Source organism: Echiichthys vipera (assembly GCF_963691815.1).
Source record: "Echiichthys vipera genome assembly, chromosome: 9".
Lineage (NCBI taxonomy): Eukaryota > Metazoa > Chordata > Actinopteri > Perciformes > Trachinidae > Echiichthys > Echiichthys vipera.
In genome coordinates this window covers 14,036,528-14,063,947 of record NC_139834.1, presented here as the reverse complement: position 1 = coordinate 14,063,947, position 27,420 = coordinate 14,036,528, and the positions used below count along the sequence as shown (strand labels likewise).

The following is a 27,420-nucleotide window of genomic DNA, read 5'->3' as shown; positions in this document are numbered from 1 at the left end:
GACATGAACCCCAAAACAGGCATCGGTGTGTATGTGTGTGTCTCTGTATGTACTGTATGCGTGTATGCAGGCTTCTTCATATTCAAAGCAGCTTAATGTGCCTCAGATTGGCATGGAGACTGGTGTGTGACCTTGGCAGTCAAAGCGTCGAAAAGCCCTGTCATACAAACACATGTCAATAAACTCTGCGCACCACTCTGAATCGTGAGGGGCTTACACATTCAACAAACACAGACCTTGTTTTCATATCGCTTTTTTGTCTCAGTTTCTCTCTTTATCTCTCTCGAACACAAACAAATGCAAATGCACACAGCGGTGGCCATACGCACACCAAAAATAGAAGTAATGTTTCCAGTCATGAGACAGACTTCTCCTAAGGCAAAGCTTTTCATTTATTCATCTCTACAACATATGTTTGCATCACTCATCCTCACACACTAAGAGGGAGAGAATGTGAGGGAGGCTGACTGGGAAAGTGATGGGAACCATAAAACCACAAGAGCTTTATTAACCATGCATTTCCCTGTCACATGTTCTGATATGCATCTCTCTCTCATCTTTCCTTTCAGCCTGTTTAAGTCTCAAGGGCTTCTGCCTAACTCTGAAGGGAATATGCACTATGTACTATTTATGTAGATGAGCCAGTGTGTGTTAATCTAAAGCATACGACATCATAAATGAGGATGTAGATGAAGGCTTTTGAGAATGTGACTTATTAGTGCACACATAAAAATCAAAAACAGTGCAGGGAATGGTATGATGTATTCAAACTGGTGTATCCTGTATAACGAGTCCGACAGCTGCCCCATCCGTTCCATACCTACTATTAATACACACCTACTGCTCTTCATCCCGCAAACCCTCCATTCCCCATCATCCTACCTCAACTCCACTGTATTACGTAATGTCATCCACTCCACCCTGTCTCACTTCCTTGCTTGAATCCGTTTTGATCTGTTCTTAATATGTGACTGCTTATGCTTAATGACAGCTGAGGTTTGTTCATTATTTTCAGCCAGATTTTGCTGTGCTGCACCGCAAATCCACAGGCTCAAATTTGCGTACACGATCTCAGACCTGACGTGAGATTTGATCGTAGCTCCCGCTCACGTCCAAATTGATAAACGCCGAAGTTTGCTTGGAAATGGTCGTACGCACGTTTTTCTGCCGTACGTTCGTTTGATAAATGAGGGCCATTGAATACAAATATATTTATATAAACCTGTGGGTAAGCATCAGGTTGTGTTGTCTATCTATGCATGCATTCTTGTGCAGTCTGTATATATGCGCCTTTCGTAAGTCGAAGGCTCTGATCCCCCCTGGAGAGGCTTAGGCTGTAAGGCAGGAGCAATGTCTCCTAAATGTGGGCTCTGAGTGTAATGGCTATTCAGTCCTGGGACAAAAAGCCCTCTCTTTCTGTTTCTTGATCCTCCAATGCAATCAGTAGCACAAACAAAAAATAGCTTTGTTCTGGCAAGATAATACAGGATCGACAGACTAAAGGAAAAATACATGATTCCCTCTGTGGTGTCTCCCACATCAGCATTACATCTCTGAACTACTCAGGCACCACTAGTGTTTTTTGCTTTTCACACATTCAGGAACATTTCCATCTTGCGCCTTTTTACACGTCTCTAATTCATTTTCGAAATATGGCAGGTGAGGAACTGTTTTTGTCCAGTGCTAATGTTTTTGTAATTAATTTAATATTCAACATGTTTTTTTTGCGATCTCCTCACAGAGATTAGCAGAGCAATGTTGTCTCCTGGCTTGGCATGGATTTACGTTACTTTTGAAGGCATCGGTACAGACCGTGTTAGGGACACATACTTGCCAAACAACAGATGATATTTTCATAATAAAGACAGCTAATATTTCCATGTCTTTCTGCTGAGGGCACAATGAATGTCCCAGCACATCGTTTCTATCTCAAAGTTTCAGAAGACGCAACAACAACAACAACAACAACAACAACAAATGAATGAAATAGAGGAAAAGTGTTTCTTTCCTGGTTAGTTGACACATCTGTCTCACTGTCACCAGTTCATTAAAAAAAACAGTTAATCTGACACACCGGCACCCTTTGCATTAAAAGCTAGTGTGTGGAAGCAATTCCAGCCACCCGGAAATGACTAACTCCATTGGTACTTTTATTCTATTTTCATAGATATAGAAAAGGTGACACAACGCTCCGCACACTCAATAACGAGACAAAATGGTATCACTATAGAAAGCGGGTAGGTTAGCTTTAACATATGATGCATAGACATCCTTTGTCACAGAACTTGACACTGTAACTGCACATTTTATCACAGCTAGCGTAAGAGCAGTTAATGAGAGTCACACGGGTGGAAATATGGCTGAACTTTTTTGGATTCTAAATTATTGATTTGTCAATAAGTCAATGCTGAAGTCTGTATTAATTTAATACAAATAAAAGTATGCTGCTACAAGCAGCCATTACTTTTTCTGTAAATTCTTTGCAATGCAGGGATATATGCTGACAAATGTAACCTTTCAGTTGAATTGTCACATCACTTCTGTTTGTTGTGTTAATATACTGGAAGTAAAATAATTTTGGATCATCACTAATACTTTGCTTAAAAAGTACTAAGTAGTCACAGTGTGAAAAAATAAATTCTGTATAGAAAAAAATGATGCGTCGATAATGGTTTTATAATTGTATCGCAGCCCTCTGAATCGTAATTCGAGTCAAGAGGTGCCTCGAGATTCCCACCCCTGAATGTTACTGCTTTTAATCACACAGCCGTAACAGTACTTTCCCTTTGAAATGATCCAATGATGATTTTACTCTGAAATGATCCAAAATTTTCTCGATTTGCCCCCATTTGCATGACTTCATGCAGGAAATGCATTTCAGGGGTAGACTGCATGTGTGAAAGGGGCTTTATAAACATATCACACTTTAAGACTTAACTCAAAAATTACAGTTGTTCCGTGTGTAGCAACCTGAATGGACATCAACATCGGAGCCGTGCTCGTAGCACGTTCCTCAGAGAGAAAATGTTGACACAGCACAGGTAATTAACTGGCTGACGACAGAGTGGATCATGACGCACTAGCTGAAACGCATGCCATGCCCACAATGTGGAAACCGCCATGGGGATATTGTAGGTCATTACGTTTGCAGTGGGAGCCCCACAAAGGTCAGCCGAGTGCTGGCTACACATGTGAATCAGATAATATACAGGTACATACAAACAGACACCTGATACTACTATAAAAAACATATGACAACATGACAATTCTAAACACGTCTAATGTTCATTAGACTCTGGTTTAACTGGCTCTGGGCAAACTGGCTCACAACTAGCAGTACCTCACTTCATTATCCCACTGTCACTTCAGACCAGGGTTGGAGTGGCCTTCGGGAAGACTGGGAGATTTTGCAGTCGGCCGTCGGCCAATAAGCTCAAGTGAACCAGCCCACAGAATGCCCTTTCTAAGCAGAGTGATGTTCATGACCAGTCCATTGCGTTACAACTCTTCAGAAATAAGCATGTTCCTGTGAAAATCTCCAAGAACTCTATACTCTGCTAGAGTGTCAGACTCACTCATTAATCCTGCCAACAGATTTTGTTTAGACTCCTATCTTGATCTAGTTATTTTTTTTCAGACGTGACATAAATCTCATGCCCACAATTATGAATTGGCCAACAATTTAATTCGTTTTTTTATTCATCAATGTAGAATGGTTGGAGCAAAGCCTCATGGGAAATGGGAACTGCATATCGCTCCAATAATCGATCTGCGTTTATCCAATGAACGAATGGGGATGAATACACGGCTGTCAGACAGAGAAAGCGGGCAAGGTTGAGGTAGCAGATATTCTTACAGTCGAAAATGGATCCGATTTGCGTGTTAACTTGCCCTGATGGAGGACAAGCAGAGAAAGGACAAAGGAGGGGTTGAAAAGGCCAGAATGAAGAAGAAGCGGATACTGGAGGAGAGTGCATCAAATGGTCAAAAATCACAGATATATTCCGAAACAACCAGAACCAGGCGTCAACTAGTGATGCAGGTGAATTGACAGGAAACTGGTTAGCTCAAGCTTTGACATTGTTGCGAATTAATATTACACTTGAGCTGAGTTATTCATAGTTCCTCCTCAGTGGGGGCGGTGGCGTTATATCACGGTCTGCACCACATTTTTTACACACACACACGCCCCCCACAGCTGTCATTTAACTCGTGTCAGATGTATATTTCAGCATCTGTTTATTTGTAGCAAACATAAAAACTTTAAACCTACACTTTGCCTTCTGCCATCTAGTGGTCATATTTCTGTCAAGTCCTGGTGGAGGGAATAGTTTGGGCCCGTTGTGGGCCAGTTGTTGGTCTGTTGTGGGCCGGTGCAGTCAGAATTGTCCCGGTGGATTTTTGTGTTCAACTCCGCCCCTGCTTTAGACTACACAACAAGATTAATTTATAGCTGTGGCAACTTTCCTCAAAACTTCTGTCAGTGTTGCTAGAGGAATGCAATGTAGGGCAGTCTCTCCTGAGTAGAGGCCTAAGATTTTTTTCCCTCCTCTACTGAGGGAAGCAAACAAGATAAGCCCTTCTGCCTGAAAACATTGCATCCTTATCCAAAATGTTTGTCATTTTTAATTTGAGTTATGAGTTAATGTAGCGAGCCAGGGAAGTCAGTTGAGTAGTATAATTTACGGTACTAAACTTTTTTACTACTGTTATACTGACATCTGTGCAAATCATATTTTCATATACCCAAATGATCCAAACCACACTGAGGTTTTAGTTCTCCACAATCACAAAGACGTGTTTGCTCTGTGGATGTTACGGGAAACCGGATCGAAGTAAAAAAAATGTTTTCATGCTGCATGTTATCATCTAAATCTGGTTCCTTCTGACTTAAACATGGAAAGTCACAACATAGACTTAGATATAAAATACAGAATTAAAACAGGCAAGAAAAGACAGGTGGGGACCATATCAAACAGAAATAAACATCTTCAAACTTGGAACACATTAAAATGGCGGAGAGCCCTGAATAGAGCGGTCAGTTCTTTTCTGCAGCTTCCCACTCCCTCTCTCGGCTGAGATTTGCCCTTCTGCTATCACAAGCCAGAGTTGGCCTTTGCTTGGTTTCCTGTGTTTTTCAAAATCAAACCAATGGTGCTCAGAAGCCACTCTACTCTGTATAATATAGAATATCTGATGACCTGCATTATCACAAGCTTTGAACAAAAAGTGATCTGTTCATCTAGCACCTCAGTGTGTCAGAGGTCTGACGTACTTATCATGCACACATAACATCTCGAATTTGAACTCAATTTGCAGCATTTAGTTTATTTTAGGGCTGGGGCTTTTGCCCCCAAAATAATTTGAAGTTTGTTTGTTTATTAATAATATTTTGACCTTTAAATATCTTCAGTAAGACACAACCGTTTTTAATCAAAAGTCTAGGCCTCTTGAGTGTCACGCATTGAGCAGTGACAGTCAGTCTTTTCAGTCTTTGGTCACCCACTCCCCCCAACACATTGTATTTCTCACACGGAAAAACAATGTATGATATGATACAGCTCCCAAAATGTCTCTGGCCAAAGTGCAGCAGCGCACCTCTCTTTGTTTGGAACCGGCAGGAATCAAGAGCTGCCACTTATCAAAAAATAATTCAAATTATATTTGAATATCGAAGTTTGGAGTCAAAGCCCAAAAACTTCTAATCAAACCAATCCAGGTTTTTGCAGTTATAACAAAATTTTAAAAAGTATTTAAAATTGAGTGTACTAAACAGTGCGGGCCTGTTGGTCCAAAGCCAGAAAGTTGATTGTGCAGTCAGAACAAACCTGTCAGGAGTCTAATTCTAACAGTGGGTCTAACTTTGACACAGTTCTTACAGTTGATTGATGCCTGCCACATTCAAGCTTGTTATTATTGCTATTATTTTCATGACCATTATCACAAATTTAAAAAGTCTGTCCATTTACAGGGCCAAAGTGCATTTTTTAGCACAATATAAATACCATATTTGCAAACATAATGAAAGAGTGTGACAAAAAGTAAATGGGTTTTACTTGATTACAAACATCCCAACAATTTTAATTAATTATAATAACTTACATGTTGTTGTTGTTGTGTAGTTAGGGATGGGCGATATGGCAATAATCTTCTATCCTGACATAGGTCATTTCATATTTTAATAAAAATATCATGATACATATTCTTTGGTAATTCAATAAATGATGATAAAAAAAAAAAATTATACTCCTGTGTAAATTAATTACTTGACTAATGAAAAGTCCTAATTAATTTAAATTTTTAGTGATAACTAAAGTGCAAAATGAACATAGAGTGCAAGGATCAGAACGTGAAGTGCCGTCCAAATGACGTCAATATGTCTGCCTGTTTTTCAAAATTGTGATAGAAACAATATAGAAAAATATATACGTTATAGCGTTTTAACAATATTGTCATATCGCCCAGCCCTATGTGTAGTATCTATTATTATTTGGTGAATGTACCTTTTACTATCATGATGTGAACCCAGTCCTTTAGCAACTAAATAGCCCTAGTGTATCACCCCCTCCTCGGTCCCCTACTGGCCCTGTCAGACTGTTCAGGAAACTGACTAATATAATAAGAAAAAGGCCATAAACCACATCCTTAAAATCCAAGTCTCTCAGTGGATCTTCTGGCCCTGTGCCTGCAAAAGCCGTTCACCTCTCTCTAAATTATCAGTGTTTCAACATCCTACAGAGGGAGGCTGTGACGCTATTGGGAATAAGCATGGGGAAAATGGCCCTTCTATCACTCTGCAATGCCAACAATTGGATAGTTAATCAGACGAATAGAGGCAATTAGAGCCCATCATGGAAACACTAGAGATCATGCTGAGACAGAAACTGAGACTCTACTCAGCTGTGGAAAGACGGAGAGATGCTCCTCCATGAGAGTCCATTTTTTATACAGTCTATGATCAGACCACAGTGTTTCCTGTTCCCTGGCCATTGTTGTTTTGAAAGTGACACTGGTGTTACAGGGCTAACTTCTTCCGACACATATGTTGTATATTAAACATTGTGCTTCACGTCACTTCATATGTTTACGCATATCCCAGAAAGCCGGCTTTTAGGAAAGGAGGAATAGTACGCCTTGGTTTCACATATATAGGACGTTAACTTGCCGCCTTTGCCTCTTTTTTTTTTTGTAGAAAAACACCTCCTAACTCAGGATCAGATTGTTCATTTTTTACTGTTTACAAACATGTTGATCCGGGCAACAGTCACATAAGGTCAGACTCTTTCTCCTGAACAGACAAACAGACAGATGGGAAGGCTTCCCTGACACAGCTAGCAGCCCTGACCCAGGGAAAATCATGCCGTGTGTCTTAAGTGTTATGCTGTCAAACAGTTAGGCAGTCAGTCAGACACATAATTTACACATACATTCAGTTTAAGGACTATTGCAGAATCTTTCATTGCTGACTTATTAATGTGTTATAAATAAACATCTACAGTTCCATGGCTCACGAGGTCTGTGTGATATGGTCAAAAGCTCCAGAGCAAACGAGTTAATGGACTTTTGGTAAAGATGGTTTTATCAACTGCAGTTCCAAAGGTCATGGATGAACTGTCACACTTATGTGTCTATCTAAATGTTATGCAATCAATCGCTTGCAAATGTAGCACCTCACTAAATGCATTAACCTTTGATCTTTATCAATCTTAAACTTCAGCAGATAAAAGTAGATAATTAGGACAGCTACATTAGTTAAGCAGGTTTAAAGGTTGGATAATATTGTTTGGACAGAAGACAGGAGCATTGTGTTAAGCTAGTGAGACTTCGGGGGCTGGTAACAGATCCAGCTTCTGAAATACCGACATACCACAATACCTCATTCATTTACACACGCTATTGCATGCAAGACATGCAGACATGCACGTACTTGGCACCTCAAAGTCCCCCTGGCCTAGTGCATCCTTATTCTCTAGTAAATCTGGTCAGATGCAAGGGAGCTGACGTGAAACCAGAGACAGACACAGCTGCTCAGCATTCCAATAAAATGTGTGACACTCCCTGCTCCTCCTACACTCTCACACCTTTTCCTGTTTAAACTCTATTTCTGTCATAATCTGACAGCTTTAAATGACAATATCATTGTTATAGCCCATTTATTATTACAGATATCTTTTTTACATTTCCCGCAATTGTACGACGCATAACTCTTATAGAAAAATACAACAAATTATACTAATTATATAGTACATTGTAAAACCTAAGAAGAAGGGGAGGCTGTAGACCCAAAATAATACCACAAATGGCAAACAAGGAAGTGACTTGTCCATGCATTTATTTTCCGCAGGCTCAACTACTGTAACAGTGTCTCCCTAAAAAGTAAATCAGACGGCTGCAGTTAATTCAAAACGCCGCTGCTCGAGTCCTCACTAAGACCAAAAAAGTAGATCATATCACTCCAGTCCTCAGATATTTACACTGGCTTCCTGTCTGTCAAATAATCAATTTCAAAATACTTCTGTTGGTTTACAAAGCCGTGAATGGTTTAGGACCAAAATACATTTCAGATCTTCTGTTTAGCTACGAACCTTCCAGACCTCTCAGATCATGTGGGACAGGTCCTCTCTCTGTCCCCAGAGTCAAAACTAAACATGGAGAGGCAGCGTTCAGTTTTTATGCTCCACATATCAGGAACAAACTTCCAGAAAAATGCAGGTCTGCCAAAACTCTTAATTCTTTTAAATCAGAACTAAAGACTTTTCTGTATTTGCTGCCTTTCATTAAATAATTCTAACTGCATGTACTGTATTTTAACTTCTCCTGATTTCTTATTTATTTTATTTAAAAGTAATTTTATATGTGATTAATATGTCATTTTATATGTGTTTTTTTTTTAAATGCTTTTAAATGTTCTGTGTAAAGCACTTTGAATTGACTTGCTGTTGAATTGTGCTATATAAAGGGATTTGAGGGATTTCTCCCTGTGGATGTCACATGACTGACATTAGGTAGAGAGCATAAAGTGATGAATTGATATACATTTAAAAACTTAATTATGGATAAAGTATGTCTATATGGACTATCTAGATCAGACAATTTCTAAGTTGTAGTAATTTGAAGGTCATTTCAAATGTACTGGTATTATCCTTTAGGTTGCAATTTGTGTTTGGTTGTAATTATGATGAACAAAGCACAGTGTAAATGCAAGCCGGTGTATATATGGACCATGGTGTTGATTCTTGGTCCAAACCCTATTGGGGCAGATCGAACAAGAGAAAGGAAAAGCAAATGCTGTTAGACAAGAGACTGGAAATCAGCCTTGCCCTCTGCATAAATCACAACAAGACAAAGCTCATGAAATATTTCCCGCTCGAAGGGACTACACTGTTGATATGTATTACATATCAACAAAACAATAAGGAAAAACATGTGCGTCTTTGGACGAAAACCAAGCATATGGAGAAGAGTGAGATTGACCAGTTCCCATGCCCTGGAAAAGCTACAAGAGTTCCTGGGGTTACTTGGGCAGTGAGCAGGGCTCTGCTCTGCACCTGACTGGAAAGAATCATACACTAAATGCTTTGTGCAGCGGCATGTTGGTGCTGGTAGTAACCACGACTAAGATTAAGCAGGGATACTTTCTACCTCTCCCCAGGCAGGAAATCTCTACGTTATCTTCGCAGCAGTCAGAGAAGTCTGTGTGTGTGTGTGTGTGTCTGCTCCTGTTTAAAGACTGCTGAAAAAAACCTCCCTTGCCTTAAACACCTATTTCACAATATACATGCTAATTTAAAGACTTTGAAATATATTTTAATAGACCAATTTGAAATCAAAATAAATCATGCTGCCCCAATTTTAATTAAACTAAGATTAGTAGCAAAAACACAGTTTTAGGGATGTAAAGTCCATTTGTTGATCTGTTCTTCATTCATCCTAAACTAGGAACGCATTGGAAAAAGGACGCCTTTACAAAGTCGGAAAGCAAATAAAGCATACAACTGTAAGACATTTTTTACAGGTCTTGCTTTTCGACTGGTTGACTTGAATACCACACATAGTAGCAACATGATTAGTGACCTTTAACTTCCTGAAAAATCTTCCCTTCCTCTGTCTGTATCACTCCACAAAAAGGGCTCATGAATATCCAATGTAAGCCAAGCACATAAGGAGTCACCTAGGGTATGTAATTGTGGGTGTGTGCCTTTGTGTGTATAGACATAGTTGACATATGTGTAAATATTGCTGGCAGACTCAGCAGGGCATGATGCAATATGCAGGAGGTGAGAGGAGGACAGCGTCAATGGCAGATCTGTGTTAAATGAAACCTGACTACTTCACTATGAGTACATAATGAATGCGTGTATGTACTGTATGTGTGTAGGTGAGAGAGAAAAGGAAAATAGGATTTTAAAAAAGGAAATCAAACTAATCTGTTCACTTTTAAAGCTGCTTGATTGATTGTCTTGCCCTCCAGCACCATTCATTAAAGGGCAGGGGCTAAGTCATTATTCAGGCCCACACAGCTCTATTGTTAAGGGCGTGCATGTCTACACACACACTTAAGGACACACACAGAGTTTAAGGGGTTTCTAGGTGCTTATGAAAAACTGGGCCCACTGGTTTTAGCAGCCTGGGTGTGGCATGTTGTTTAAAGTTGTTTATACAAACTGAATCTTTGAAATGTATTTGAATGAAGTTGCCAGCTGTATAGCAGCCGTTCAATCTACGCAGTGCTTTGGCCTTTTTCATTCACGCTTTGATTTACGCAATCCAATAGAATACATGACTTAACTGTGTCAACACAAAATCAATTGAAGTTCAGCACATCTCTCTTCCACAATTAAACTTAAAGAAAGGCTGTTGATAATCCTTTAATTACAAGTGAGGTCACAGACATTTTACGTTCTTCTGGATGGAGTCAGAAACCTCAGCCAGTACTATAATTTCCATGTTTCCTACATACTGCCCATTTCACACATGCACTACAAACATGAAATTATCAAGCCATTACCCGTAGAGGTGTATGAGAGATTGCCAATGTTCAAAGAGACTTTAACCTGCCAGCTCCCTACAAAGTCTGTGTAATCTGATTGATCCCATGTTTGAGAATTCACAAAGAGTGATTTGGCATATTGATGGCGTTTCTATCATGCGGCTCCGATATTGACTAATTAGCTGTCATTTCCTTTTAAATAATATCATACACAGCAATACAGTAAGTCACTTCAATTCTGTTTGCAACACCGATTAGGGTTTTGTATTACATTTTAAAATATCTGTTTGCAGTGCACTTTACATGGAAGTGTTATTTATTTATTTTTGCTGCAAATGTACACTTTGTTATTTGTTTATAAATAATATTAAGTACATTTATATCTGTGTTAATTTGGTAACTTTTTTTAAAAAGGCTAAATATTTATGTCAAGCCTGATGCCTTCACTCCCATGGCAAGGTATAGGGTTCATTAATTCAAGAGTAGAAACGGATCGGTATCTAGTATTGGCCGATACGCTCAGCCTAGGTATCGGTATCGGATTGGATCGGAAAAAAACGGATCGGTGCATCTCTTAGCGAAACTGAATGAAAAGCAAATATTCAAAGGTGAAGAAGGATTTACAAGAAGACGTCAACAAAAATGTCTAAATGGAGAACCAACAAGATTGTAGGACTTCTGTCGGTAAGAGTTGACGTCACAATCGTCATGAAATTCGAGGAATAGCAAGAGACTTAGCCTGGCAGAATGTAATCTGCGTCATGTCTTGCATTCTGCACACTCTACCCAGGTGCCACCCCTCTTCTAAACAAAACAGAGTTTATACAGCAAGTGAGAATGCATCTGACATTGAAAAATCTCCTGTTGCATGCTCATATGAGACATCATTAATAGTGAGGTGAAGGTGGCTTTGGTGTATATATGCCCTACTGACCCAGCAATGGGTAGAGAAGAGGAGATTGTGGAGGACAGATGGACTCAGACTGTTGTCATGTTTGAAGAGTAGAAACATATAAACTACATAAAACAATGGCAATTGGCAATAACAAAGGTTTGCTTCTAGAGAAGGAGAAACGAAAGCATATTCAACTATTTGCTGAGCAGTACTTCAATAGCAAAGACATTACAATTGATGTAGGCCATTCAGGTCCGCACACAAAGTGTTAGGCGTTTCTCAGACTTCTCTCTGTTTGCAGTCTGGACTGAATTTCACTGCTTGTCATCAGGAGACTAGAATGACTTATGACAGAGTTGCGCAAGACATTGTGTGTGAGCGTGTGTGTGTGTGTGTGTGTATGTGAGGACATTTCTAAGTGCATTGATTGAGAGCAGTAGAAAGCAAAACCCAAGAAACTACAGGCTTGTAGAACAGTTTGAACACTGTTCAGACTTAGAAAGGCTCTATGCCTCCAAGGATCTGGATTTTGCCATTTGTAGATTCACTGAAGTGTTACGGAGTACATGCAGAACATTTTCCTACTGTATTGTGCTGATTTTTGTCACAGTGAGAAGTAATAAGTCATTAAAATGTACAGGTAAAATGTGTAGTTGTAAGATCTTATCAGTGTCTGTGTGATTTTGAGAAGAAATGTGGCTTTGAACTAACAAAACAGTGAAGTAATATTTCTCAACAAAATCAACTCTTGGCTTGTTTAATGTCTGTGGATCTGCAATTTCAGTGCCAAAAGAAACATTGTGAACATTCCAGTGTTAAGTATGCAATAACCTACCTTATGAATGGAAACAGTCACTGGAAAGTTGTGAAAATGAGGTGTGTGTTTAAGAACAAAGAGAAGAGAAAAGTGAAAGACAAACACCTGACAGAAATATTAGTTAACTGACATTATTTTCTACAAGAGTTTAGGATAATCTTTACTGGCAGAGAGACTAGGCTTGTTCAGACGGCCTCATCTCTGGATTTGAGTCAGATTTAGCTTTTCGTCCTTCACACAAAAGGGCAGAGGGCAGAAGGCCAAGAGTAACAAACAAATAGGATGTATGAAACAGATAAAACACAAAGAAAGGGGGTAAAATGCAGCCAAAGTTTAAACATCTGCAGCAAAAACTTTGTAATGTGCTAATTAATTATACTAATTAATATACTACCGCATACCATGGTAACAATGTTCAGACTGAAAAAGAGCGCAATGTCACTACTGACACAGCTTGACAAACAATACCAGCAAAGTAAACTGACATTACTATAATTTACTTTTTCAAATTTTTATAAGCATGTCAATGACTTAAAAACATGGAGGGGGGATATGAAGAGCGCGATCATAGTTGTATGACAGATCAAGAAGCGTAGTGGGAGGTTATAAGATAAAAAATGAGAAAGGTGGGAAAGGCTGTTGGACAGACGGGAAAGCCATGGAGCAGCTGCTGGTTGGTATGAGGAGTGGGGTAAAAGTACGAAAAGACAGTTGACTGTTACATCTCTAAATGCTACTGAGGCAGAACAGGAGGCCTTGTGTCTATTAGTGTGGGTGAGCAAGCGATAAAGCATTTTACTGCAGCGGTGCCAGAGCTGCACAACAGGAGTTTCCTTCCCTCCTGATAAGTGTTTTTTTCCCTCCTCTGTCCCTAAGACAGCCAGCTGGAGGACAGATGTAAAGTATAAAACCAACAAATACAATATTAGAGTTGCAAAAGTGTGTTAGGATTTACAATGTAACATATACTGTAAATGCAGCATAATAACATGGAGCCACTTGCTAACATTACTTTTGCAACAGAGCAGACATTTTGCGGGAAAACATTCCTTCATGCCTCCTACTCGTACTCCTTACGAAATTGATTTTGCTTCTCTTCTTCACTGCATAACAGCAGATGATTAACGTCTCATTTGTCCATTGCACACACACACACACACACACACACACACACACACACACACACACACACACACACACACACACACACACACACACACACACACACACACACACACACACACACACACACACACACACACACACACACACACACACACACACACACACACACACACACACACACACACACACACACACACACACACACATTTTTTTATTTCAGCAGTTAGCCGAAGCTTCTTCCAGTGGTCCTCATTAGTGTAAGGGAGAATGAAAGAATGAATGATTCAGAGCCAGTTGCAGAGCTGCACCATGAAAACACAAAAATGTGAACTAGGTTCTCACTCCTCCATACACCTCTTAGTCAGGAGACCATAAAGCTGCAGTGTTAGATGATGAGCTGTCTGCTACAGTCATCTGTGGTTATAAATTGTCTATCTAGCACATAACCCAGATCCTGAGGCGGACCTAGCCGACGTGACAGATGCCTGCTCGTGTCCTGATCTGACCCTCCCTTTTCACATGACTCTATTCATTGAGGATGACCTTTAACCCGTGTCTCTATCAGTACAAGAGCTTTAGCCTCTTGTGGTCTGGGAGGGGGAAAAAATGAAAATATATGATGATAATATTGCATCAAATTCAGAAGGAATTTTGCAACTGATGATGATACTGACCTGTTAAAAATGTATTCTAGGCAAATGTTTGTGGAAAATGAAAAAAAACATCACCTTTCAAGAAGCGGGCTGCTCTACTCGAGATGCAGAGTCAGCAGTCTGGATGTGGGTTAGACATCCCAGACTAGAGTGGGGGTGAGTAGCTGTTCCTCTGACTCTGACCTTCAACAACCAGTGGTAATGTCTCCTTTGGGAGAAGAGGATTGGAGGTGGGGTGGTCAGGGGTGGGGTGGAGAAGCGGTGGACTGCCGGCCTGCTTCGCCGAAACCCTCCTGATGACTCTTAGCAGACTTAAGATCGGCCAGTAATTATGTTAAAAACAGAGCTGCCTTTTTCTCTCCACACCCAACCCCCCACCCCCACTGCAGTTGGTCGATCTGGTGACTTGTTTATGCAGACTCAGTGTTTTCTATTCATGTTTCCCTAATGTGGGGACAGTGTACCTGACCAAGGACAGATAAAAAAAAAAGCTTTTCACATCAAAACAAAATGCCCCTCCCCTCTTTTTTTGTTAATTCAAACTGTTCTTTGTTCCATTATCAGTTATCAGTGCTCTGGATCCACCACTGATGAGTATTGACAGGTAGAACGAGCTCTGCTTTAGGGTGTGAGTGAACAAGAGACTTAATCAGAGACAGAACAAGGAGACAGACACACACACACACACACACACACACACACACACACACACACACACACACACACACACACACACACACACACACACACACACACACACACACACACACACACACACACACACACACACACACACACACACACACACACACACACACACACACACACACACACACACACACACACACACACACAGTACTCATTGCATGGCAGTTTGAAAGGGCCCATAGAGGCAAGGTTGACAAGAACCCTGACAAGAGGGTGGGAGTGTTTAAATATACAGTGTAGCTTTGAATGTGTTTGGATGAATATGCATGTGTGAGCAAGTGAATGTATTGGACCCACCTTTTTCTTCCTGCAAGATCTTTGCCCAGGCTTGTCTAAAGGATAGTGTGGCCTACTTTGCTGCATTTGCAAACTGACAAGACGAGGTATGAAGCACTACGTTGTGTGTGAGAAACAATATGTTACTGATACAGTGGTTGATGTAAAACACAGAGGTGAGCAAAAGCTTACAGGCTAAAGTATATTTAAACATACTTAATCCTGTAACAAAATGGTGGTATTACGCAAGCTGGTAGGGAGTAAATGAAAATAAATGGTTTTGTTGACATTACCCAAAGCAGTAAATGCACAATGGGTCACACCCACATACACAGATGTGCACACACATACTCAAATAGAGGTCAAACACAGCCCTGCCACTGTAGCCATTACTTGGAGAAAAATAGGTTCATCGCACTGCAGTACAAAAGTGTGTGAATAATGCAATATGTAACATTGTAAAACTTTTGCATTGAATAACCATTTACAGTAAAAAAAAAAATACGCTCCATTTTCAAACTGCTCTTGTATTTGTGATCAATACCTGGTTAACAGACGTGCAGAAAATTTAAGTAAACATAATCAATTCACCAAATAGACTAAATACTAGGGGTGTAAATCACAAGATTTATCATGGTACAATATTATTTTGATTCTTTGGACAACAATATGTCACGATATGATTACGATTCAATTCAGGGGCCTGTGATCGATATGAGACACTATCATACGCCCATTTACCACAATCGGAGACATTTATATCAACTCACACAAAGCAACTAAAATATGATTTGACAATTTTTTTACTGAGCTCTTCCATACATTTAAATGAAAAACAAACTATTCTGTTTAATAAAAAGAATAAATAAAGAGTCAGACTTTCAAAACTGAGGTACATCTGAAAGATGATCACATGTATCAATTATATTGGACAGCTGATTATTTAATCAACAATCCATCCAGACCGATGTATCTTTGCACCCCTACTGAATACTAACATGGTTTTAAACCAAAATGAGAACATAATGGCTCAGAGAGGAGAGAAGAGCCACTTGTCACCAACTGTATAACAAAAGCCATTTGAGTAGGGTAAAGACTGGGATTTAATCTGAAAGGTCAACTAAGAGGGCTGTCTAATATGACCACACAGTTATATAATGTTATGTAACGTCTTTCAGCGGCTGTGTAATGTCAGAGTTGGTCATTGTGCTAGAAATGTGCTGAGATAGCAACATACTGTGTAAAAGGGATTTTTCAAAGACCTGGATTAAGAGGTGAGAACAGCAGCCTGGTTGTATGTAGTGGGCATACACACTCGAAGACGCGCTCACTGAGAATCACACACAACATCACTCTGGTTTAAAAGCATGCTCAGTCTTGCATGCTCCCCAGAGACACTCCCTTGTGTCATACATGACCAGCCACACGTGAAGTTCACGTGATGACGAGAGAAGCATGGATAGAAAGTGGTGGTGTTTAGACACCTACACACCACGCCCACAATCTAGCACACACTCAGTAGTTGAAATCTGTTTTGTTTATAAGCTAATAGTTAGTTTAAAATCCATCTATCTAAAATTGTAATGTCATAACATTCTTAATCTAAACAAAGCATCATGCTTCTTTCGACTTGGCAATAAGCTGCTCAGTTTTTAGGCTTTACTGTATCTCCACTGGGCAATCTGTTAATGTGTAAGCGCTGTCTGACAGACCAACAGCAGATTGCGTCTTGACACAGACAGTAACCAATAGCTATGTAAAATGAAGGAAACTGTGCCTAGGCACCGCCTACAGTCTCTCCCAGTTACATAATCCCTTATCAGTGCACTAGAGCTGTCCCTGGATGCATGTTTGCTTCGTCTGTGTGAAACAGTCAGTATGTGCATGTAAGGTTGTCTAAGGACTATTAAATGTCAGCACAAAAGTGCATGTTTCTTCGTTTAAAAATGAAGCGAAAACAATGGTAGCAAAAATGCACTGCAGTGCACATGATACATCAAACAAAACACACTTACACACAACAAAGCTTCCTGCCTGAAACACAGTGAGCACATCACACTGGTTCATCCACTGTTTGATTAGTAAAAAACTTTCCTCAGTGTAGTTAGCTAGTTTATCAATAAACAGCACCAACAGACTGTAACTATCTCATGTGTTCTCTCTATTCTCCTGTTCTCAAGTGATTGAGCAATCATGGCCCTCGTCTCCTGCTCTGGCTCCCCTTAAGGGAGTATTTTGAAACTATTCTGTATGGAACACCAAACATGTGGTCAGTTGACCAGTACGCCCCCACACCATTCATGCCCAAACCACTGCACTGTTGTAGCCAGAGGGTGAATTCCAATTCTCGTCAAGACTCTGTTAAGTAACACAAGTTTGAATGTGAGTATAAAAATAATTTCCTATGTTGACAATTGTTTTCACCGCAAATTCTGTGTCAAATTAGCTCCCAGACTGCGCTGAATAGAAACAAGAGCCAGGCACACAAATAGGTCTATGATTGAAACCAAAATATAAAGATACAGCATGGGTTTATGCCTGTAGATGTCATCAGCTTCTTCGTACCTGTTTCTGGGGACGGGGATGTGGGAGGAGGGGAGGGGTTGTGTCTCTGTCGGTGGTACGATCCGCCCTTGTGCTGCCCTGAAGTTGTTGGCCAGCTCTGCCTGTTTCCCTGGGTTCCTGATGTCCAAGTGCATTAGGCCACCTGGCAACTGCCCGTTTATGGCTGGGCAGTGTGTAGGACTGGCCCTTTTCAAGATCCCAGAGGGACCAGTGTCTTTTTGGTCCCCCAGGCCAGTCTAGAGAAGAGTAGCACATTTAAGTCAGCTTCAATACCTTCACAAGTGAAATCAGATGAATTTGCATGACTTTCTGGCAAGTATTTAAACCACAGATTTATAATTTGATTTATTTCAGCAATCCTCAAGTAAATTTATCAGCACAACAGTGTTTTTTTTTGGGTTCAACTATTTGTAAGTAACACTGGGACTGCACCTAGCCAAGTAATAAGGTACAGTACTGTCCACATACTGTTACCTGTTACAACTATCATCTGGACAGCTTTGATTGACTGACCGACATACACTATACTGTATGTAAAACCCATCTTTTTTTTTAACCAAATTGAAAATGAGAAAGCATCCTAAATAAGAAACATGATCATGACAAATCAGGGCTGCAGCTAATGAATATTTTTATTATCAACATAAACATATATGTAATTTAAGATGACACGCTATGTAAACAAAACACTGCTGCATATAAAAAATAAAACATATCACATGTCAACCAATCTGGGGACCCATTGGCTATCTGTCAGAATCTGTTTATAGAGATCTACTAACAAGTGTCATGGAGAGGTGGAAGAAGTACTCAGATTGTGTAGTTAAGTAAAAGTAGCAATAACCACAGTGTAGAAATACTCCATTAAAAGTCAAAGTATGCATTACAATATTTACTTAAGTAAAAGTACAAAAGTATTGGCACTGAAATACGCTTAAAGTACCAAAAGTAAAAGTACTCTTTATGCAGCAATGGCCCATTTTAGAATAATGTATATTATATTTTTGTATTATAATTATTAATGCATTAATGCAAAGTTGAACTACTTTTGAAACTGTACACGCTGGGTAGCTTGTGAATTTCCCCTGAAGATCAATAAAATCTTACTTTTTCATAATCTACAATAATACATAGTAATTCATGTTTTGGTAATATGACGTATTATTATTCTTCAAAGTAACCAGTAACTAAAGTTAATGCAGTGGAGTAAAACGTACAATATTTGTCTCTAAACTACTCCACTGTAGGAATAAAGTAGCAGAAAATGGAAATAATCAAGTAAAGTACAAGTACCTCAAAATTATACTTAAGTGCAAAATTTGAGTAAATGTACTTAGTTACTTTCCACCACTGTCACTTCGGTAGTGTGAGAGCCGTGCCGGCCGTGCTGTGCAGCCAGAGAGCCCTCACTTTAGCTCCACCTCAGTTATGGGGGAGGGGGTATGGCTAACAGTTTGAAGCATACAAGACCCTGCCCCTCTTTTCTGTAAACTTTGCACATAGAATTAGCCGCCATTTAAAGCGATTGGTGAAATTAATGACACTTTTAAGAAAGTGGGTTAAAGAGTTGAGAAGGCGGTAACGTTACTCAGCACTAAATAAATCACAATATAAAGTGGTAACTGTTAGTCTCGTGTGAGCTTCACAGTCGCGCGTTTCAACCGTTAAACTGCGATAGCGACGTAAGCTGTCAAATGTGGACACAGCGCAGTGACATAACGTTACAGGCTTGATATTATTTGTGTTGCAACTGTGTTGTACAGTTGACTTTAACCGGCTCATTGAGTCGTGCGCACACATTTAATTAACACGTAGATACGACACTTACTTTTTCCACGTCGTACAATATTCGAGCACCCGGAGGAAGTCCGTTCCCTTTTGGAGAGGTTCGTTCGCCTTTAACCTCCGCGACTGAGCCGCTGTCCATTACAAATTTGTAAAAAACGGGCCCGTTTGTGTACACCGGCATGGGGCTGTTTTTCGCCACCGTGTGGACCCGGGTGTCGCGGAGCACGGAGCGGCCCGTCCGGCAGTTAAAATCAGCACCACCACCGACCCTCGTCCCGACCAACGGCTGCTCCAAAATGTATCTGGAATCCATATTCATACAGGGAAAAGGGGGACTAAAGAAAGAAAACCAGCTTTCTATAGATTTTAGTGCAAATTGCTGGAGTTAGATACATTTATCAGGATTGTCGCGAGTTGACAGGTACTGTCTGAGACTTAACTTCTATTCTAGCCTACATGTAAAGTTTGCCGCTACCACTACCCCAGGGTATCTAAAAAGCCGCCCGGTCAGGAGAATAAAAGATTGTTTTGCCTTTTTTTCTCCAAAATAATGCCACGCCCCCTGTGCTTCGCTGCTATTGGTCTGCTGCGTACATAAACATTACATTTTGGCACGCGTCCACTGCGAGCCGGCCTCTGATTGGCTAGTTTGACTGTCTCTATCTGCTTTTCTCCTAATCTAAGTAATATGGGTGGAAGAGTGGAGGGGGCGTGTCCTACAGTTTACCGGCCGGTTTCTGTCGACGAGCCGGTCTGCGAGGAGGCAGGGAGGCGAGGAGGAGCAGGAGAAAAACAGCCTGCAGGCCAAAAGCTAACTGCGCATTTAATGTTTTTAAGAATCAAACGGTGATTTTAATTGATCACTCTAGACTTGCATGAACCGTACTGTACTTATGTGTTATTACCGACGAAATGATCATTTTTTTCAGTATTTTTTCCTCCCTAAAGTTATTAACTCTTAGTCTGTCGACATTCAGCTATGCATATCCTATGGGTGTAGTATGAATCCCTTTGCAAAATAATGCAATCCAAGAAAATAGCCCTGCAGTTGATCTTGTTAATCTCGTAGACTTTTATAGATCTGTAAAATATCCATTGAAGAGTTTAGTCAGTAAAAATATTCTATTTACCCTACTGTTCAATTTAATTGAATAGTTCCTGTCTCTATATCAAGTAATGTTTTTTTTCAGCAACTTTTTTTAACCTAAAACTGGAGTGCATGTTGTAAATGGGCAGCTGAAAACATGATTAAATAACTGTCCCATTATTAAAAACATTTGTTTTCTTTGCATTTCAGTTGTTGGAGGAACCTGAGGGCCTCTTAATCTAATCTATTCTGTCTGCAGAGCCCAGACACCTCTGGTTTATTGCTTAATTTTACACAAACACATTTTATTGCAAGCTGTACTTATTGCAAGCAACAGTTCTTACTATGAGGCTGCCATAGAGTCGCAACAACTGACACTGTTGTGCTGCCTACTTTGCTTTCCTGTACAGAGCAATAAGACTACAGGCAACAGACAAACACGTTATAATGTGCCACTTTATTAGAAAAGTAAAAACTCACTTTAATATTTTATGAAGGTTAATATAAAACATTACAATCTTTTGCATATCTGCACTGTCACACTATATTTTATTATATTCATTATTTTTAAACTAAACCCTGTGCTTTAAGAACAAACAACATTGGCTACAGCTGTCACAGCAGTATTGGCCCATAATTATATCTGAAGACAATTAACAAACAGCATCTGTATCTGCATGGAAAGCATGAAACATTTTGCATCCACAAAGTACAATGTGTCTGTGATAACCATCTTTTTTTCAACAAATATACTGTATACTGTATGTTACATTGGAACAACATCAGAACAGCAACAGAGTATTATACACATTTACATCATACTGTATTTGTTTGTGCAATGAACATCTGTCACGATCAGTTAAACAGTGTTCAACAAAATATATTAGATCAGTGCTTTCTCTCAGGATAAAGAAAATGTGACACATAAAGTGACAGCCAGAGAAAAAGGATTAAGTGTGATAGCGATTTCCAGCCAGCATTGTCTAAGGGAAGCCTCAACAGAGCTTGTTAGGTGTCTCAGCTGTTAGCCATTTCTCATATCAGACAGTAGTTGAGCCGTTGGTGCATTGTTGATATCAGACTGCCTCTAAACCCCCTCAACCCCACCCCCATACCACTCCCTGAATCCCTCAGAACTGGACATCAAAGGCCCCTCCTCTGCACAGCGAGGGAGAGAGGTGAAGAAGAGAGGCCTGTGACGGTTATTGGAGGATGAACACAGCTGCGGGAGGGAGTGCAAGGGGTGACCAAGTGGAAGCAAAATGTGCTCCATCCCCTAAACTGGAAACACACATGGCTTAATGTTGCAGAGTGTGTGTGTGTGTGTGTGTGTGTGTGTGTGTGTGTGTGTGTGTGTGTGTGTGTGTGTGTGTGTGTGTGTGTGTGTGTGTGTGTGTGTGTGTGTGTGTGTGTGTGTGTGTGTGTGTGTGTGTGTGTGTGTGCCGGCACGCAAACACATATCAGAAGGGGGAGGTTCCTTTGGGTCCGTGTCCATTTGCAGTGATCCTCATCCAGCTTTAGCTTTTCTTCTTCTCCCTTCTTCCTCCTCACCTCTATCATATTTTTGCTCCCCCGGAGAGGAAAATAAACAACCCCCAGCTCTAAACTCCCAGGGGCTTCTCTCTATCGTTCTATTTCTCTCCTCTTCAAAGCTGCTTTGCATCACATGACAAAAAAAACTACAACAGAAAAGATCAACAAACAAGAGATCAATTAAGTACCACAATATTTGTTTTCATCTCCATATATCAAAGCATGCACCTTTTTTTAATCAAGCAGGAAAAAATTGCACCAACAACATAAACTTACTGTTTTCATGGCAGTGGCATGAGCTATTCAACCAATGGTATAGTCGGTAGGTAAGAAAAAATAAACAGTGCATTAAAACACAGAGTGCATTTGTTTGTACATACTTTCTCAAAACAGTAGCATTTATAGATTTACTAATCTTTAAACCTGTCTTCTATTTGCATGGTTGTCTCACAGCGGGATCATCCTAACGCATTCTTCATCTCTGTGAGCACTTTGTATCCCTTTTCACCTCTTATCTTTAGGCCCATTTATTAAGCCTCTAATGTTTTGTTTTCTTCCTCTGTTCTTTATTTTTTAATGTTCCCCCAAAGCTACATGGGAAAACCATTGTTTGTAATGGAAGCGAACTCGGTGCAAAGGCTAGAGACGAGGCTGGGGAGAGGGCGAGGGGCAACCTTCCAAAAGACACTCGCTGATAATTTTATGCCCAGCTCTTTATTTTCCTTGGAGTCTAAGCCCTCTGTTGCTATTTCAACCACTACACTCGAAAGTCTGGTGAGCTATGGGGAGCGCTGGCTTTGACTTGAGACCAGAGAACAAATCAGAACTGTACTCTAAGACACCCTTTACAGCAAGTTAACGCACAATTAAGCCAAACTTCAGTTGTCCAGTGCAAAAGGATAACGGTCATAAAATCAGATGTTTGCACTGCCCTAAGGACAACGATGAAGCATCCTGTATTATTTTGGACACTTTCGCTTCCTTAATTTGAAAAAATATTCTTCTCTTGTTTTTCTAAGCAATACAGCAAAGGATTCGCATTGTGAAATGTGTCACCCATATCACTCTGGGGAAATTCTTGCACAACCCACTCAATGCCCCTGACCTGATCACTTTACCCCAAATGACATGTACTGTATGTGTGAACCTGTGTAAGGATGTGTCATCATTCCTCTGGCTACAGATGTTTGTCAAATCGGAGCAAAGATTGTTGATTGAGGCTACATTATTGAGCAAAACTCACGTTTTAAATAGTTATCAGGATTATTGATAACTACTAATAAGTTTAGGGCACATTGATGGTAATTTGTGCAGTGGTGACTATACCCTTCACTTACATCTGTGTTTAAGCGAGCCTTTTTAATGATGTTTAAAGGCTTATGTTTTAACAAAGCACCACAATGCTGTCTGCCAGGCAACAGACCAGTGCGCACAGAGAACCTGTTTCAGATGTTTGCTCAGGGAGAGCTCAGCACTGCAAATCTCTGTGACATCCATCTGCTTATAGTACATAAGTCCCTCCAAGATGAGGCGTATGTGTGTGTGTGTTTGTGTGTGTGTGTGTGTGTGTGTGTGTGTGTATGGGTGACTGTAACTAACTGTATTCTTACTCCCAATATATTTACAATATTCCTTGCTACTACTGTCTATTTTTCATGTGTGTGTTTGCACAATGCATGCACATAATAATAATTATTATTTTTAAATATATATTTAAGTATGTTCTTCTCAGGATGTGACTTACACCACATACTCTTTAAAGAGTACAGTGTTCATATAAAAATAAAGATATTATGGAAAATGATACACAAACAGGTGAGTATGGTCAGTGACAGTAGGTGAATGATGTATTTTCCAGTTATCTTGTCTTTTTCTTTTTTTTGTTATAACATAACTGGTCCATATTTGGGCTGGACTAGGCTTAGGCTGGTTCTGAAGCACAGATCAATCAAGGGAAGTCTGAACCTGGATTGAGACCCTGTTTGTACCTGATGTCATCACAAAATGGATCCTTGTGTTGTTTGTCTATAGAGGCCCTTGTATGTATGTACAGCAACCTGTTGGCCGGTGAACAGGAGGGTCCCTTTCATGACTCTGTACCAGTGGGTTCTAGGCCCTTTCTGCCTGTCAGCCAACTACAGGCCGGTGACGTACATCTCCATCCCATCATTGAAGGTGAAAATGGTGGTGGTGCTGGCGCTGTTGGCCCCTTGTTTCACATCGCTGATGGTCTCATAGAAGTTTTCCCCACCAGGCAGGCCTCTAGCAGGCAGGGCAGTGGGTCCTGAGCCCTGAGGTGCCGGTGGTGGTGCTGGTGGTTCCGGTGCTGCCTGTTGCTGTGGCGTCTGCTTCTTCCTCTTCAGAGTAGAACCCCCAGCTGTGTTGTTGTTGGTTCCCACCTGCTCTCGTTTCCGGTGGGTGTCGATGGTAGCGTACGCAGGGTCAGACTCGGCCATTGCACATGCAGGCCAGGACCTGTCTCCTACCGGCTCATAGCAGGGCTCCTCCTGGGAACGTGCCTGGCCCTGAACTCCTCTGCCCCGGCCCCGGTTACCTCTCTCTCCACCAAAGGATCGTGGGAGGGTCTTTGATCCATTGTTTTCCATGGGAGGTTTCTTCTTCTGGGTTTTACACACGATGGAGTAGGTGTCTGCAATCTGAGAAGAGTAGGAGAGCAAAGTATGGTGTCAGTTTTTAAGAAACTGCAGTACAATTCTATCCTACATTCTAGGGGTGGCAGCTCTTGAAATAGAAGGTGGCTGTTATTCTGCTTTATTCACGGCCTTGTTTCCATAAGTAAATGTCTATAACTGATACATAGCCTGCTAAAATTGCTATACTGTGCAGGGATTTAAACTGTCACTGTTCCCCATATTTAAGTCTCACTTTAGCTATGACTATGTGCAAACTTACTTTATTCATGTAGTTATTTCCGTCTCCATGTATGTCAGATATAGAGATACAATATGTGCAAATTAAAGTAAAAATATCATGCTGCTAATTTGGTGTGTGCAAATTAATGTGTGGGCATGGATTGTGAGGCTGTGTGTGCAGTAATTTGCGTATGTGTTGACAGAGCTTGTTCTGTGCTGTAACCTGACCTATTTTGACAGGGTAGGATAAGACAGAGTAAACTGTGTTATCAGTATGTTGAGGTCTAGGCAGAGTGACAGAGTTAGCTTTGCAGTGGATGGGCCTGTTAAAATTTCACCACAACTGCTTTGGCAACAGAACAACGGGTAAGGTGTGAATGATCTGGATGACAGCCAACTTGCTGATGGACTTTGCTCACATATCATTTGCTTTGAATGAGGCCTATGTACATGTTTTTGTGGCTACATTTACTGCATTTCCCACAGTATCTGCATGTGTGTTTACTGTATGTCTATGTGTATGGAAGTATATAAGATTGGATGTCTAGGACTCACAACTGAAAGGCATGCATGAGGTCTTACAGAGAATTCGGATAAACCAGAGCTGCAACCTCTGGCATTTCTGTGTCAAAATTCCACAAGGGGAGCACAGGAGCAAAGGATTGTGGGACATGGTAATGTTTACCTTCCATGTTAACACCCAGACCAGCAGCTCTGCTCTAGTGGCCCTGAGAAACACTGGCTATGCACCCCCCCCCCCCACACACACACACACACACACACACACACAAACATACACACCCACACCCACACCCACACACACACACACACACACACACACTTATTTTTGTTCCACTCCCAAAAAACTGAAACCCGAGAGCAAAGAGACAATAGCCAAGACTCTATTTTCTGTGTGTGCGCTCACCTTGTTTTCACTTTCATGGTCTTACATGAAAAAATAACATTAAACTGGGGTAATATAATTCAAGTGTGTTCAACTGTGACTTTAAATGTGAATCTCTCTTTCTCTCCCTTTCTGTCATGGAAAGACCTCAAGTGACACACATACCCTGCCCCCACCTTCTTCCACAAATCTCTTGTTTGACCTTTTTTGAATAAACAAAGACCCTGGCATATGCTACAAGTGTTTGCGCACAAAGTGCATGGTGCGTGTGTGTTTGTATGTGTGTCTGTGTATGTGCCAGTGTGCATGCATTTGTGCACACAGAATTTGCAGCTCTGTGCAGCAGGGGAAGGAAGTCACAAGACGATGGGGATTTCAAAACTGCGCTGCAGCTGTTGAGGAAGCCTGTGTATTGTGTGTTTTCTTTTCTCCTCCCCTCTCTTGTGCTCCTTTCTCTTATGTCTCTTCTGATACTGCTTTCGCTCTCTGCTCACGCCTAGGCTTTGAGAAGTTACATTTCATTTCAGCATACACTGATTATCCATGGAAACACAACAGTATGCATGACTGATGCATCTGTGTGTGATCAACTTTATGAACAGCAAATATGGCACAAGTTACAAACGGTCTGCTAGCAGTCGATATTCATCTGGTAAGACATGTTTTGCGCAATGTGATTGGTTGGGGAAGGCAGCGCCTCCTAAAAGCCACGAAGGGAGTGGAGCAGAAGCAGAGAGTGCCAGAGAAGAGGTGGAGATTTAGGTAGGAGTGGAAACTCAATACCTTTAGACGACTGCAACTGACAAACTCTATACAACGTTTATGAGCATGTTAGGGCAACAACAAACTCACAAGTGGAAGAACACTGCAACAAAATGAAGGTTTAAAAGAAAAAAGAAAAAGTTGACAGAGAGAGATTGCAGAATGCAGTCAAGGCCAGCTGCTTTGTATACCAGTCTGATGTGCAGAGGAGGAGTTATACTCATGAGCCAAACAGCAAGGACTTAACCCATTAATCTCCACATACAGCATCCTAACTCTTTGGTCCAACACTGGTTAAGACAAGAAACTGAACAACAGATTAAAACTCTTGCTTTACTTAACTCGTACAAGCCTCACAGGATAAATAAAACTTCTCTTTTCTCATCTAGATGATCTTCTATGATACTCTGAACAGTACCTGAATTCTCTAAAGTATTAATCACA

At 40.6% G+C, this 27,420-nt stretch overlaps 2 protein-coding genes across 3 annotated transcripts in view; both read right to left on the bottom strand.

Moving 5' to 3' along the window:
* Positions 1 to 20,299, bottom strand: part of slc2a4rg (SLC2A4 regulator) — a 43,839-nt gene extending 23,540 nt beyond the window's left edge. For both annotated transcript variants that reach the window (XM_083920353.1, XM_083920354.1), the window contains exons 1-2: positions 19,858 to 20,299; positions 18,030 to 18,265 (exon numbers count right to left, since the gene is read on the bottom strand). In XM_083920353.1, the coding sequence (XP_083776479.1) occupies positions 18,030 to 18,265; positions 19,858 to 20,136 (515 nt within the window). In that variant the 5' untranslated portion in view covers positions 20,137 to 20,299. The remainder of the gene's footprint in view (positions 1 to 18,029; positions 18,266 to 19,857) is intronic.
* Positions 20,300 to 22,123: 1,824 nt separating this feature from the next.
* The window catches only part of LOC310952290 (uncharacterized protein), a 43,788-nt gene continuing 38,491 nt past the window's right edge, over positions 22,124 to 27,420 (bottom strand). Inside the window, exon 9 of the mRNA XM_083920863.1 lies at positions 22,124 to 25,094. Within this exon, the coding sequence (XP_083776989.1) occupies positions 24,573 to 25,094 (522 nt within the window). The 3' untranslated portion in view covers positions 22,124 to 24,572. The remainder of the gene's footprint in view (positions 25,095 to 27,420) is intronic.